This window comes from Anastrepha ludens, chromosome X, assembly GCF_028408465.1.
Source record: "Anastrepha ludens isolate Willacy chromosome X, idAnaLude1.1, whole genome shotgun sequence".
Classification (NCBI taxonomy): domain Eukaryota; kingdom Metazoa; phylum Arthropoda; class Insecta; order Diptera; family Tephritidae; genus Anastrepha; species Anastrepha ludens.
This window is the reverse complement of record NC_071503.1, coordinates 85,635,004-85,652,176: the sequence shown is the minus strand read 5'-3', so window position 1 is coordinate 85,652,176 and position 17,173 is coordinate 85,635,004. Positions and strand designations below refer to the sequence as shown.

Sequence of the window (17,173 nt, the reverse complement as noted above, 5' to 3'; positions counted from 1 at the left end):
TGAATTCCGAATGGTAGTCACGCACCAACTCATTCTGCTACGGGTGCCGCTGCAGAACCTCCATGCATTTATGCATATTCTTCGTTAAAAATTCGCTAAAAAATATACCACAGCTTTTATCAGCTGCAAAAATTAAAACACCATGTTTCGTGTAAGCGAACGCTTTATTCGCTGTGAATTTTACGAAGTTTCCATTTCTAGACACAAGGAGTATATCAGATAGCATAATGTCCGCTTCAACTGATTTGACTTTCATATTACCTATCCCCTTCGCTACAATACTTTCCCCTGATGCTAATATTAACCTCTGAGCATGCTGTATGTATGAAGAATGCTCCACTATCTAAAATCAGCTGTTGTTGTGGTATGTAAGCCACTCGAGCAGCATTGGGCGTATAAAATACTGAAGGTGGCGCTTTCCGAAAGCCGCTACTTTATTTTTCGCGCTTTTGACAAGAGATGACGTCATCACTTTAAATTAAAAAGAGGAAGAAAAGTTACTTGTTTGAAAATATCCATTGAATGGCTTAGTATTATGGGGATGTTTAGATTTGTGATTTTTAAAGTAAACAAACAAATAAAATTATGTGTCGCGTGTTAAATTGCGAAATCACGAATTAAAAAAAAATTCCGAATGCAGTTTTCTTTGGCCGATGACGCCGTGTCAGGTGTGTATATGTGCAATTGCTTGTGTTTGACAAGTTTTTTTGTTTATATGAAATGTCACAGCACATTCGGAAGGCGCAATTATGTATTCTATCATTCTTGCACACTTTATGTTGTTTTTATTGCGTTTGTTCCACGATTTAATCGATGTACGCCAATTATCCTTCGTATCGTTTACGGCATATAAAGGGTGATTAAATTTCAAGGGCCGATGTTAAATGTGAACCAAACCTAAACGTCAAGTTTTTTCTGCATTTCATTTAACATTTTTCAATTTGAGCCTAAGTCAATTTGAACAATGGAAAGATACACAGTCGAGCAACACGTAAAAGTTATTCAGGCTTATTATGAAAACGGGCGTTCAAATCAAAATGCATATCTGGCACTTCGTGAAGAAAATCATCTTCAGTGATGAGGCACACTTTCACCTCAGTGGATTCGTCAATAAGCAGAAATGCCGCATTTGGGCGAATTAGTGATTGCTGAAAAACTAATGCACCCACAAAGAGTGACTGTTTGGTGCGGTTTATGGGCCGGCGGCATCATTGGGCCGTATTTTTTCCAAAATGAGGCCGGTAAGGCAGTTACTGTGAATAGTGTTCGCTATCGTGAGATGATAACGAACTTTTTATGGCCCGAATTGGAAGATATGGATGTGGACGATATGTGGCTTCAACAGGACGGTGCCACTTGTCACACAGCTAACGAAACAATGGCTCTTTTGCGCGAAAAATTTGATGGCCGAATAATCTCCCGTCGAGGCGATGTCAGTTGGCCGCCAAGATCATGGGATTTGACACCGTTGGCCTTCTTTCATTGCGGTTATTTGAAAGAAAAGGTGTACGTCGATAAGCCAGCAACAATTCAAGAGCTAAAGGATGAATAATTCAAAATCAACACCGGCCGTTGAAACTTAACCACCCTTTACAACCTGATTATCTTCACTGACCTTGCACTCGTGTCGTTTCTTTCTTCAGAAATCTTGATGTCAGTATGTCGTCACGAATTGATACGTCAATATACTTAAGACTTTTCGGGATGGAACAAAAATGGCTAACTTGACTATTATAACTTACGTTAAGTTAAAACTGAGAACGCTGAATCTTTTTAAAAAGGTTTATTTTTCTTGCACGGCTTCGATACGTGTCAGAAACTTAATCCAAAATACAAACGCGTTATGGTCGTAAGGGCCTTCCGGTCGTTCGATGTCCAAGCTGTTTCTATGGCAGTGCTGCTGCAACATAATGTTTCAAACACGTGCCAAGAACCCAATGTCGCCAATAAACTTTTCATTTTGACTAACTGCAGTTTTCACCGTTTAATTTTTCTATATTCTGCTTGAATACCTTGGGCTAAATTTTAGATAATATAGGAGAATGAAAATCATGGATCTAAAGAGTACACATTTTTTATATTATATATTTATATGCATCCATATTCATACATAGTAACAACCCGGAAGTTGTGCTCGGAACTTACGAGTTTAATTAGGAGTAAACAGGTTATGTCTGATGAAGAATGATCGGGATGTAATATAATATTATAAATATTTTGGCTCAAGGGCATTTCTAAAAGGTTTTATTATTGTAACAGCCATAGAAAAAATGTAGTGAAAATTTCATCAATTAGATTTAAAGAACTCTGAGTGACCGTGCCTAGTAATATTAAGGGGGGAGCCTGGTTTAAGAGGTCTAAAAATTGCATCTCCTTGCGATTTTTTTTTTAAGGAAAAAATTATTTTAGCACTGCAAAGTTTTTTCTATCTTTTAATGAACATTTAAAAAGTATAAACAATTTTTGTACTGGTTAAAATAAGTTGAAAAAAATGTTTAACATAAAAATTAGTAGAGCGCTGCAACGCTGGAGTTTCCAACTGGCGTACAAGATACAGCTCGTAATTATTATCTAAGCCAAAAAATTCAAATGGATTTCTAATTATCATGATTTTTTATTCTAGATGAACTAAGAAAACTGAGAGAAATTCCAAAATTTAAACTTTTTGGAGGTTTTAAAGAAAAAAATGCCTTTCTATAAAAAAAGATTCACTTCAACTTGGTATAAAAATCTTGAAAATTTTTTTTTTATCTATTTTGTTAGTTCAAATAAAGGGTTTTTCAATAAGGGCGGGTAGATGTTGAAATGGAATAAAATGGCGTTTGCAGTGTGGCACGTAGTGCCGTGCCAAAATCGACCCGCGCCAATTGAAAAACCCTTTAGAAGAGAATTTAATACTGAAGGGAACAAGCTATGATTCATTTCAAAAGGTTCATTAGTTTTTTTTCATTCATGTACGCCAATTCAAAGAAATCATAAAAATGAAAAGTCGAGAAAAGAAGATAAAGTTTGTACTATAGCTGTCCGGTCACAGCGTAACTACCTAACGCTCGCCTACCTTTGGCTTTGTATCTATGGAAATATTGAGAATTAGGCTCTGTAACTTTGTGTGAATATTCTGAAATATTATATATTAGGAATCGCTTAAAACGAAAAAAAAAAATTGATTTTTTTGACCTTATAAACCAGGCTCCCCCCTTAAGATACTGCTGCAGCGAAGAACTAAGTTAAACTATTTAGTTCAATAAGTAATATATTTAATTGATTGTTTTAATTTAACCCACATTCATCGCGCAAAGAATGCATACAGTTTTAAAAACCACTCAATAGTACGGAAGAAAACAGTTGGACAAGTAAATAATAGATATTCACAGACAAATTATTCCCTGCAAATTTATCTGTTCAGCAGAATACAAATTTGCCTTTTAGATTCAGAAATTTTCTTTCGTTGACACTGAAAACGACTTAATTTTGCTTTCCACTAGCATAAATTAGAAAGGAGATCAAATGGGTCCGATAATGAGCGAATTATTTTTATACGGTGCAAATAGTAAAAACTTCCGACTTTAGTAAAATATATTCTGAGTAATATTGTAATGAAGTTACCATTTGAGTGTAAACTGACTTCTTTCTACTTAAGGTCTCACCAGGGTCTGGGAATTAGGAGGTACGGCTTCAAGTAGGCGTCTAGCTATTTATATACCAATGGGCTCATGTGAAATTCCACAGAGCTTAGTTTGGCCGATGATGCCTTTTATTTAGTTCAATCAACATCTATTGGGTTGGGGAATAAGTCCATAGGTTTTTTATATTTTCTTTTATTTTATTTAACAACGATTTGTTTGCTGTTTGGCAGAGGGTTAGAATTCATTCGATAAAACTCTTTCTGCTCCACAAAACTGTGATAATTGTATTTTTGAGTTATTTAATTTTTAGTTTTGAGGCGGATAAAATAAATCTTAATCACCTTCAATCAATGGGATTTACCGAAAAATTAGGAGCCGGGATGCCGCACGAGCTCAATGAAAAAAAACAAAGAAAGTCGCCTTCAAATTGCTTCTTAGCACTCATCCACCATCGAGTAACACACGGTCATAAACAGCCGGATCTTCATCCAAAGAAGATCATAATATGTGTTTGGTGGGACTGGGAAAGCTAGGAACAATGGGGAATTGGGAACAATCGAAAAGAATGCCCAGCTACACCACGTGAATGACCGGCCCTGGCACCGGCCGATTCCCATCCTTTCCGCTCACTGTCAAACCATATGAAAGACATTAACTTTGATAATAAAGGACCTCCTAAAGAACTTGTTTGAAACCAGACCAGCCGATTTTTGCCGAAACGGCATCAACAAATGGGTCGAGAGGTGGGAAGAGGTTGTAAACAGCAACCGTGAATATATATCTGATTAACTTATTGATATAATTATTATTATTTGTTTAAATAAAAGTTTTCGGTAAAAACGCTTTAAAAATATTAATGCCATTCAGTCTATATTCTTTTCTCCTAATGTTCAAAAAGTACCAGAAATTTATAATTTTAACCAACTGAGTTTGAGTTAGTATCAAAGTCATTTTCTTCTGTGCTGGTACTTGATATGCAGGTACTAAGATGGTACCAGTAAGTACACAACGAAACGTAAATAAAAAACGAATTTCGATATTTCGGTGCTCAAATCTTTGCGACATCCCAAGCAGCCCGACATTGTCGAAAATATATTGGTAATGCGCCGGCTCACACATCTCATCTTGCACGCTGTAACTTGACTAAAAACAACTTGAATACCGTTTCACAAGCTTCGCTTAAGATTTTTCTATTCAAGTGACTCAAATTACCACTTCCATGAAAGCAGTTAAAGAATTGATGTCATAAAGGAAAACTCGCAGAAGAATCTGAAAACAATTTCTAAGTCGGCCTTTGTGTATTCTTAAAGATGGTCAGAAGCATTGGAATATGTGTATTGGTTACAATGACGATTACTTTGAAGATAATAAAATAGAAAAATGGAGAACAGTTTTTCTTTTATTATAAAATGTTGGGTACTTTTTGAACAGAAGTAATACACACACGCATATGGGGCATTATTGAAACTTAACTATTCATTATAATGTAAATAACCAAAAAATACTTATTTCTTATTTGTTTCATTCTAATTTTCACAAGATCTATATTAAATTATTTATTAAAATGGCTGAAATATTGCTCTAATGCTTGTTACTGTTGGTTTCACGTTTTTAATTAGAATTTTCTCTCTTCAACCTCAAATTTCATTCGTCCATTCATGTTCTATTTTAATTTTTATTCTATGTTGAATTCAGTTCGATAGATACTCACGCCTAGAGTATGTCGTGGAACGTGTAATCGCTCAATCAAAAGTTCTAAGTAAATTATTAATTGTCATGCAGAAGAATGCAAATTTTTTGAGTAAGCAAGCTTAAAGGAAATATTTGAATGCATTAAAATAAAATAAAATTTAATAATATAAAATTAATTAAGAATAAAGTAAATAAATATAAAATAAAGCAAAGTGCAAATTAAATCTAATTAATCTATAAAAGTCTGGGAAAGCCGATATACATATGTGGAGATTTTTTAGCAGGCGAAAATTTGTATTTTTTATTTTTTATTGTGCTTCTTTTTTGTTTTATAGTCATATTTGAAAAATGCCAATATATATATAATTCAAAACTGGAAAACTAAATTTTTACTCACATAAATGCATATTATTTTTTATTCCTTTGAAATTTGAGTACGTACAAAAATAAATTTTCCGGGGTAGGGGGCGGAGATTATATTTACACAAATGTGTATGTATTTACATAGAAATATGTAAAAAATATTTTTATTTTCGTGGAGTGGTTTTTCCTCATAAGTTTTCCATAAATTTAAATTTAAGATTTATATAACATATGCATATACCTATTTTATATATGTTAAAACAACTCGTTTTCCGATGAGAAATGCTCCGAAAAATTTACTCCCCATGTTATAGTAAGTGAATATTTTATAAAAAAAATGTATTTTTAGTCAGACTGAGCAATGCGTAGCACGATTTATTTACATTCAAAGATAAAAATAGTCCACCGAAATTAGTAAGAAAATCAACTTAAAAGCTTTGAGCAGTAATCAGTAGCGAAAACCCAATATGTGAAATATATTAACTCAAACGTGACATGTGTGTGGATGTGAAGTCCTGTGTTTCAGAGCGTTGTGGTATAGGTGTACATACATACAAATACATAGACGATGCATTAGTGCCACTTTTCAATTCGTACAATTGAACGAGTGAAATAGTTGAAATTCAAAAAAAAATACGTTAATAAGTATATTGGGATAACCGAATATTATTACGAAATTTATTTAAACGATCGAAAGTACTGGTGCCAATGTTCGTGATTTGGTAAGACATTTGTAAAAGCTTAAAAATATGCATTGCTCAATTGGAGCAACGATAAAAGTTTTAAATGTGTATGAAAATTGCTTAGGAAAATAATTCAAATACTCGATAAAAAATATATATATGTGCAAAGTGATCATATCCATCATATACGGTAATAATAGGTAAACATATATTTCGGTAATAATAGATATGTATAATATGCAAGTGCCTCACATATTATTTGAATAAAGTATATATACTTTTACCAACAAATGATTTCGAGGAAAAGTCAAAGCAATACCTCAAATGTGTATGCGTGCATAAATCAATAATGAATGTATGCACATACACATACAATATATTTACGTACATGTACTATAACGATTAGGGGAGATCGGCATTGAAATTTTTAGTGTTAAAGAAAACTGCAGGTAATATCCAAAATGAATAAACATGGGCGTTGTCAAGAGTCCAAATCTGCCCTTTTTAAGTTAACAGAGAAAACAGAGTCCGGACACATTTCAAACATTTCATGTGTGTGAAAAAAACATTTTTTATCCTTATACAAAATGGTAAAGCAATTTATCATCAAAAGTGCATGAATTCAGTGACATGTATAAAACATTTTAACTTGAAACTTAATTTCAGACCGCATATCACGAAGGCTGTGCCCGATGTTGATTTTCAAACAGAACTCTAAAAATATAATTTTACTTACTCACAAAGTCATTGTACAACTGAACGCAGTTTGACATTTTTGAACATCTTTTAGTGGGCACTTATTTTGGAAATAAATTTCCACAATTTATAAGGTCTGTTAGGCTAAGTCTTGGCATAGTAAAATGTCAGAAAGATACCGAAAATACATGAATTGTCTAATTTTTCAGAGAATAATTTGCCAGAGATGTGATTTGCCTATTTACATATGGTATACATATTTTTCTTATCTTAGAAGTAGCAGTATCCGGAATACTGATATGTTTCTTCTTCGGAAGCATACATTTTGTCGTAAATTGCGATTTTTCGTTAGTCAAATCTACCTTATAGTTCTGCACCTCTATTTTGTGTTTTTATAAAAAAGAATATTGAAATAAACTACCAATTTTTCAGAGCCAACCAAAAAGAGTTATATTTTTTCTTTCAAATATTTGGAATTAGTTTAGATTCGTTCATTTAAATATCTAACCATTATAATACAAAGCCGTAAAAATGTAAAACATTTCCTTCATAAGTTAAAGACTAAGATCATTTACTCAAGTGCTCTGCAGATAAGGATTAATAAAATTGCAGATTACGAATTGCGTAGTGAAAAAAAAAATTCACATGATAAGAGGCAATCCTAACTTAAGAATATCAATATTTTAGAACCTAAACCAAAGAGCTGATATTTCAGTCAACTCTTATTGGTAATTGCTCTTCATATTTGCACTACCATTATGATTTAAATTTAGTTTTATTACAACATGCATTAGTTAGCATGCATATATGTAATATTATGCAATATACAAGTATGTATATTAATATTAATTATATTAAGCCGTAACTTTATATTCAGATTTGTTTTTTTTTCAGGCTACGATAACATCTTTACCACAGAGTGAGAGAGCGTATATTTTAGGAGTAACTTAATTATTATCTTTAGTGAAAACCAAGCGAATTTACATATATAGCAGACTGAACTGTTTTGCCAGCTCCATATAGATTTCGAAAAGAATATTTAACGAAAGAAGTAGTAAACACCTAAACTCACAAACGAATCTCCCAAAAACACCTTCTATATATTGTTGCATACCATTCTGAGAGGCACATGGATTTGAATTAACTACTAAATTGCAAAGGTGCTTGTGTTATTTTAAACCCTCAGCATGGGAGTTGCTGAAGAATTTGCTCCCAGCTTCGTAAAGAAGCCACAACTTCGTCAAGAAGATGATGGAAATCGGTTAATCTTTGAATGTCAACTTCTCTCATTGCCTAAGCCGAACATTGAGTGGTTTCGCAGTGACAATTTGCTCACAGAAAATGATCGAACTAAATTTAAAACTCAACCTATTGGTGATAACAAGTTCATAGTTATTTTAGAACTCGATGATGTTATTGAAACGGATGCTGGACTATACAAAGTTAAGGCCAAAAATAAATCAGGCGAGGTTTCAGCATCAATCAACTTAAATTTCAGACGTAAGTAACGATACTTATTATAGTATTTAATTTTTATATCGATACTCTAAGCGAAATAGCTATATGTGACAAACCATCTTAATAATTTTTCTTCCAAGTCTTTGCTTCAAGTCCCGTTACGTTTGAGCGTTGCTTAAAATTTGAGTTACTTAAAGGAGATGGTTATAGGGACAAGTGCTTTCGTTAAGATTTTATTTCTTGTTGTGGTAATTGAGTGATATTTTAAACACATTTTACAATTTAACAGATTCCTTAAGGTAACTAGAATAGTTTCCATTAGCAAATAAATAAATTTCATGCGGGGAAAATAACTTTTTAGGACATTAAAAGTAAATAAAAAATAAAATTATCATCCACAACTCTTTAAAAAATTAAAATAACTGGTCAGATGCTTTAGATTGACGACAGGTGTAAAAGAGAGATAAGACGGTTCCGAAGAAAATAATACAGCAAATTTTGAGTAAAGACTCGAATTTAAAATATCAAAACAGACTAGCTGAACCGAAGCTTACCTCCCCCACAAATCAGCTAGACTCGAATTCGCCGATAAATATAAGTTCTGGGATCATGAATCCATAATTTTTAGCGATCAAAAGAAACTTAATCTCGATGGGACTGATTGTTGTCAGATGTATTGCAGAGATATTCATGAATTACGACAAGCGTGACACTCCCGAAACTTCCGTGGCTCCTTTATGATCTGAGCGGTTTTGGCTGCCGTAGCAATACCTTTGGACCTTAGCAAGCAAATTTATAAAGGCGGACGCAAGCTAGTCAATAAGAAGGAGTAAAAATCGTCCTTAATGCCCTTCAGTCACTCGTAAATTCGATGCCACGATACTAGTCCACTGACAAAAAATAACAATTAAAAAAATATGTTTAATATTAGATTTGTCCCACATATCTTTTACGCCTTTGAAAATTATGAAATTTCTACCTTAAAAGGCTAAAATAAATCCTTCAACATGTCACATTCTTACGGTTGTTTTCTTCCCTTATGCAGCAAGGTAAAATTATTAAATCTCTGATTATTTTAGTAAAAAAAATTGTTTGTCAGTGTCTCATAAAGCTATTTCATTTAGTGTAGGAGAGAGAAAATACACGGTGATATTTTTAATCATATACTTGTATTATTATTTTTTTTTGTTTTGTATAAGTTTAGTTATTTTAGTATTTCTATAATTTTTTATTATATATTTTCTAAAGAGTAAGTATAAAATAGAATAGAATAAAATAATATAAAATATATTATAAATATTATAATAAATACAACTAGAAACAGATTCATAAACTCAGTCTTGCCATAAATTCTGTAAAAAGTTTTCCAATGCCTACGGCGAGAACAAATTTGCAGAAAAAAGTTCCGTTATTTTTGCTTTTGTTCGTATGCAGTTTTGTGGTAAATTTCGATTGTTAACAATGGAGTGGGAGCTAAGGAGAATCGCATTGCAGTGATTACATTACATAAGTGTGATAAAAGTGCAAGTGAGATGTACGAAAAAACTTAATATTTCGAGAATGTTTAATTAGTGCTCGATCAATCGTTTTTCCCAAACGTCTGAAGTGAGAGACAGAAAAAGAAGTGGTTGTCCGTGCGTGGTTCTAACCAATGCAGCCATAAAAGCCGTTCGAGAAAGAATTGTCAGAAATCCCCTTAGAAAGCAGAAAATCATGTTCAGGGGAATGTATGTATGGACCAGATCCATGTCAAGACTAATTGGAGATGATCTCCACATGAAAGCCTTCCGTCACTCAACTGGTCATCTTTTGACAATGCGCTTGAAGAAAATTAGACTCGACAGATGCAAGTAGCTTCTTCGGTAGCACGCGGTTAAGGGCCATGAAAATATTCTTTTCACAGATGAGACAATTTTCACTGTTGAAGATAAGAAGAATGACAAAATCTATGCTAAAAATTCTAAAGACGCGTAAAATGTTGTTCAGCGTGGTCATCATCCAACCTCCGCAATGGTTTGGTAGGGAGTGTCTTGTAAAGGCGTTACATCTCTTCATTTCTGCGAAAAAGTGTACCAGGCCGCTGTCTTAGAAGGCGTAGTGAAACAGTTGAGCAGTACTCTCTTCAATGGTGAGAGTTGGATCTTTCAACAAGATTCCGCTCCAGTCCATAAGAAAACCACCCAGCAGTGGCTAAAAATAATATTCCTGGGTTCATAGCCGTTCGACTTACAGGGTTTGATTGAAAATTAATGATCGTTGGACCTTCCCCTTCCACTAGAATCCGGTCCCAGTTCGCTGGCAACAGCGGTGCAGTCAAAATCGCTCCGCGCCTGAAAGCTGTTTTAAAAGTGTGTTAGGATTTTGCAGTGGCAAAATTGCAACGATCGTTGGAGCAACGTTACTCGATCAAATTTTGCGTAAAGCTAAACAAAACGAGTACCGGGCTACTCAAGGAGGCTTACGGGGACCAATCTTTGTCCAGTGCCTAGGTAAAACGGTGGCTCAAGTCGTTCAAGGAAGGCCGGGAGGACGTCAAAGACGAACAGCGATGTGGAAGGTCTTCGACGACGCGAACAGACGAAGATGTGAGCCGGGTCCACAAGGAGTTTGTGCCTCCAAGAAGCACTGTAAACGCGGCATTTTACAAAGAAGTGCTCCTTCGGCTGAAAAACCGCGTCGCCCGGGTTCGGCCCGACCTCATCAACAATTGGACCCTTCATCACGACAATGCGCCGACGCACACCGCCTTCCTCTGCACCTCTGCATTGGCCAAGATGGGGGTTCCGGGGCTTCCCCACCCTCCCTACAGCCCAGACCTGTCCCCTACGGACTTCTTCTTATTCCCGCGCCTGAAAAGAAAGCTGAAGGGAGGCGTTTCGACTCCATCGAGGCGATCCAAAAAACTGTGACAGCCGAATTGAACGCGATTCCAGCGGATGAGTTTAAAAAATGTTTCCTGCAGTGAAAGAACCGCTACCAGCGGTGTATTCATGCTCAAGGGTTCTATTTTGAAGAATATTAGTTGTATAAGCCAAAAGGTTTAATAATACTGCTTAAAAAAAATAAGGCTCATTACTTTTCAATCGAACCCTGTATGTAGCTTATAACAGAACTGTCGGCAATCTCCTTTGAAGGGTTCTCAAACTTTGATAAGGAAAATCTCGATGGAATTCAATATTTTTTTAGAAGAAAGGCTACATTAAAAATATTTTTTTTTTTCGTCAACAGGAATTTATCTTTGAAGGAATTTTAACGAAATCTCTTTAGCCATATTTCTTTCTTCGATGTAGGAAAGCTTAAAAAAACGTGTAACTAATTTTTTGTTTCAGCTGCTCCCAGGTGAGCAGTGCTTCAATTGTCCAAATCCGAAACTCGGAAAAGAAACACCAAGTTTTCTATTAACGGTCACCATCGGTAAACCTTCGAGACCAGTTATTACCATGAATAAGATTGAAAGCTAAAAGAGTAGATTCCTCAATTTAGAGGCCAACACTAATTAAAAACAAAAAAAAAATAATTGGCGCGTACACTTCTGTTAGGTGTTTGGCCGAGCTCCTCCTCCTATTTGTGGTGTGAGTCTTGATGTTGTTCCACAAATGGAGGGACCTACAGTTTCAAGCCTACTCCGAACGGCAGATATTTTAATGAGGAGCTTTTTCATGGCAGAAATACACTCGGAGGTTTGCCATTTCCTGCCGAGGGGCGACCGCTATTAGAAAAATGTTTTTATTAATTTTGCTTTCACCGAGATTCGAACTAACGACCTCTCTGTGAATTCCGAATGGTAATCACGCACCAACCCATTCGGCTACGGCGGCCGCCAACACTAATTACCAAGCATAATTTTGAGGCGAAGCTGGGCCAAACGCCTCCGACAAACATACATATGTACATATACTATTTTTTTAATTTTATTTGAAAATTGTAATATATATACATACTTACAATAACCACTAAAAATTAACACTGTACTTATACATATATCAGAATGCACTTATAAGTATTTATATTGATAGGATTTCGGTTGTCGTTTTTATAAAAACAATAACTATTGTTATATAACATTATTTATATTTTATCGATTTTTTTGTATATATATATGTAAGTGTATATATATCATTCATATTTAAATTTATATACATTGCTTAGATTAATATTATTTCCCTTATATTTTGTGTTAGTGTTGTAAATCTGACACAGATCTCATAGAACGGTAATGTATAGAAAAGTCTCACGGGCTACGAATAGTGTGAATTGTCAAAAATAAAGTGAAACCGCGAAGACTTTTTCACCTCGCCCAACTCGACAGCGAGGAAGTTCTTAACAGTGCAGTGCTTACAGTGAATTCTGTATAAGTCCATTGGCTCTGTATGAAATCAAATTGCGACACATATGAATGTGCATTTATTTGTTTCTTTGGCATACGAAATTTTTTTCAATTTACATCTATAATAAAATGTAGATTTCGGAATAATATATGTATGCATTTTCTAGATAGTATAAAACTTTCGGCCGCCGTAGCCGAATGAGTTGGTGCATAACTACCATTTGGAATTCAGAGAGAACGTGAAAAATCAAAATGAAGAAAAAGTTCTTTCTAATAGCGGTCGCCCTTCGGCTTATAAAAAATGTTTGCCGTTCGGAGTCAGCTTGAAACTGTAGGCCCCTCTGTTTGTGACTCAACATCAAGACGCACACCAAAAATAGAAGAAGATGCTCGGACAAACACCAAAAATTTAAAATAAATAAAAGAAGAATTCAAGAAAACGTATTTGCATATATGGGACAACTAAGTAAATATAGTGTCGCACTGAAGCAACTATGACCTGCCTCACATTGCATTATCCTATTTATATGAAATAATTAGGGAGTAAAAATATCCGAAAAATCGAATTTCGGCCTAACAAATTCTAAAACAGTTATCTTTTGCATATGCATGTACATATTTGTACGTGCGTAAACACACTTGATGCCCTAGACTGTGTATGTACATATTTGTATTCTGAACTTCCATATATGTACATATAACCGCACACTTTATCCCTCTAAATGCGAATGTCGTCCAAAGCTAAAATTCTATGCCCAGCGACTATAAGAACAAAATACATTCATGGGCGCAACCGTAGCGGCCATGATTCTAGTTGCCATGGCGCTGAACAGTTTCAAATATTGAACAGCACAACGAAAACCAATTCATTGATAAGTTCGAGCTCATATTTCTATGAGCAAAGTACTTTCAATCATAAAACGAGTAACCCATATGCCAATTTTTCTCAACGATGACAAAAATTTACTTCTAAGATTGAAGAAATCAAATCAAAATAGTCAGTACTGGAATATTTCTTACAGAAATATTTGCCAATATTTGTTGAATCATGAATTTTTGGCATGTTAAATGGTCGCGGCCCCGTATGTGTATTTACACTCATATAAGTATGTAAATATATCTTCTAAATGCTCGACAGCCACATCTGCTGCCACATATTTAAATTTGCATATACCATCTTCCTGTGTGCCTGGTGAAAAATGTGTCTGTGTTGGTTAGTTTTCGAGGGACGAGTACCCGTCAAAATTCCATACGTTCCTGTCACTGAGCCTTCTCTATACATTAACATTCTCTGTAGATCTCACAATTGGGGGCAGGCTTTACCGCTTTCGGTCTTGACAGCTCCTTGTAACCAAAATACAGTATATTTTTAAATAAATATGTACATATATTTAACTCATTGTGAGTTTCACGACGACAAGCGAGGCGAAAAACGTGTCGAGTTACTTGGATGAAGTACCTTTTCCAATAAACACTTAAAATTCATGTATCCTATCTCCATTATGATTTATAAACTAAAGTAATATAAGTATAGGTAAATCACAAGTTAAATAAAATAAGCTATATGTATCATATATGAAACCTAGAAATAAGAATATTAATGAAAATATAATATTTTTTTTTACTTTCCTGTGGAACAAAAAAGCTGCTGACGAGCCAAAAGAAAAGTAAGAGTAATTCATAATTTGTGAATGTTTTGTAATACTTCAAACGTTTTATCCACATATTTTGAACATTAATGACTTATTCTGTTGCTATTAGAGCTTTAAATTGACTTTTTTGCAAACTTAAAAAACTAATATCAACTGCTTAAAGTTCCACTGCTGATCCCATGCCAAGTCACTTTGCCTTTACCTTGACTTATAGTTTTAAAAAATTTAGGATTGATATTTGTTAATTACATATATCTTTTACAAGCTCAAGGTCAATTTTAATTTTTTTAATTGAAAACTGAAATAGCTGATAGCTGCTATTTCGGAGATCTACATATATAAGACTACTTTCTAGAGTTTAGCGAGGCTTGAACCCGAGCCATCTGAATCTTGAACCTGTGTCTTTACTCATTGAGCAAATGTAAAGTTTACAGTCAAAGCTGATGTTACTTTCATAAAGGTAGGAAACTTTTTTGTGGAAAAATATTTCTGCATTAAAATTATTTAATGCCACAACCTCTGTTATATTGTTTTTTGATATCTATTTTATTGATTTCCAAGTAAGTAAATTAATAATAATAACCAAAATCCTTTTCTAGCTTTCAAAACATCGATTTTGGAATCACCTCAATTGTTCCAAAATCGTTTCCGCTTAGTAGTAATTTGTGCCATGGGAATAGTAAGTATGAGAGTAAATTCCTGTTTTGTTTCGATATCATATTCATGCATCCATGCCTTGTAATCGGTAATGATGCCTTCGATACTTTGATAGCATTCTAACCCAAAAAATTCTATACCATGTGACGCTATTTTTACAAAAAGTCGCCTTGAACGCATCTCATCACCAAAATATTGTTCATAATACTCTGCACAAACCCAAGATCATTTATATTATATCAGATGCACATATGATGACATTTCAGGAAATTTTTTTTTACGTTTTGCGGTAAAAAAGTAATGAATGTATTCATCTAGACAATACAAATAGTGTCTTTTCACTTGGCAACCACTTAGCACTTTTCCAACAAAACATGTCACTTGCTGCAAATTTGTCTTCACTAAAATATTTCGTTGATGGTGACAGAGAAAAGTAGTGAGTACATAAATTATAAACAAAACAAAAGGACGTTTGGTTAGTAATTACGTTTTTGTTTTAAATTTTTGTGTAAAGACAATTCACTATAAGTAAAATGAGTTATGATTAAACGAACCGCTTATAGCTCACTTAAAATTCCCTCTACTCGCTGAATTTTTTTTTATGTACGAATTTTTTAATAAGACATAAGAAGTCAAATCAAAAGTACAAATATATGAAATAAAAAGAACATAGTTTCTAAGAGATTGCATTGGTGTATAAATGAGTACACTGACCGCCTAAGTATGAATATTTTCGAAACAGAATGTTGTTTTGGGCACTTTTTACACTTCCAGCGCTCTCCTGAATGACAAAGGACACATCGCAACTATTTTCAATCCAATTCCATCTTGAAGTAAGCCTGGAACTACCGACGAATATGCACATAGATAATATCGTGCGATATGACGTCAGAACATGAGTTAATCCATGGCTCCATTACTCATGACATGTAAACGCCAGGAGTTAGCAATAACCATGTCCAACATGTATATAAATAACACTCGCCACCACTTTTTACCATGAATAGCGGTTCTACTTCATCGGTCAATCCACTTCGAACAGGTGGTATGATAACCATTTCAACTTCATCACCGTCACTATCGCAGATAATGACATAAATAGCTTATTGAAGCCCTTTGTAGCTATTCAATCAATTATTAACTCACTTTGATATGCTTTGTTTAATGATTGAATGTGAAAAGGACTCAGGACTCTTCTTGTACACCTTCAACTGATGTTTTGATGTTAAACACAATTCCCACGAAGTATTTATCTATAGCTTTGAACAGTACAATAATAATGTAAAAAAACTATTATTATATCAATATTTATATTGTATAAAAAACACCAATTATTTGAAATCTAAAATCCACGCTGGCTATATGCACAGGAACTTCTAATGGTGTAAGCATTTTTTAGCTTGGATAGAGTGGTGAATCGAGAGCAGCTAATATCTCAAGCGCGGTTTGTTCGAACAGAAGTTATGGTTCAAATAAGCGTCTACTAATATGTACTTATATATGTACATTTTACTTTTTTATTTCGCCACAATAATATTCAGCTTTAGTACGAATTCCTCGGAAACAAATAATTGCCATGAATAGAGTTTGAAAAATTCTTTTAGAGTAATTTTTTGTTTTGCTCTTTTGTCTATAATAAAGCTCATTAGATTTCTTAGTAACGACGTGGAGGTGTGTTCCAAAGACATCATATGAAAGAGAGCCATTTAAAATTAGTCAGATGTCGATCGATGGCTTGTATGGAAGAATGATCAGTTTCGGTTAGAATACAAAAAATTTATGTAATGTTGTAAAATTTGTATCTACGCTTTTCCGCTGCAGGTAAAAAGATGGCCCCACAAAAAATATTTACTTTTGTAAGATCCGGTCTGCTTAGAATTATTCTAGGGAATTTTGCTTAGTAGGAAGCCATAGTCCCTTTACGAAACTGGTTTGGCGATGCGCTTTGAATGCCAGAACCAACCCCTATATGGTACAAGTAGTACTTTATAGTAGATTTGTAAAGTTTTCTGAAATTTT

At 34.2% G+C, this 17,173-nt stretch overlaps 1 protein-coding gene across 28 annotated transcripts in view; it reads left to right on the top strand.

The window, feature by feature from the left end:
• The first annotated feature begins 5,314 nt into the window (after positions 1–5,314).
• The window catches only part of LOC128870443 (twitchin), a 243,403-nt gene continuing 231,544 nt past the window's right edge, over positions 5,315–17,173 (top strand). For 24 of the 28 annotated variants that reach the window (XM_054113106.1, XM_054113098.1, XM_054113102.1 and 21 more), the window contains exons 1-2: positions 5,315–5,427; positions 7,955–8,560. In XM_054113106.1, coding sequence (XP_053969081.1) covers positions 8,248–8,560 — 313 coding nt within the window. In that variant the 5' untranslated portion in view covers positions 5,315–5,427; positions 7,955–8,247. Of the gene's footprint in view, positions 5,428–6,237; positions 6,404–6,468; positions 6,565–7,954; positions 8,561–14,490; positions 14,513–17,173 lie in introns of those variants that run through there. The other 4 variants (XM_054113099.1, XM_054113079.1, XM_054113077.1 and 1 more) reach the window with 3 other exon arrangements.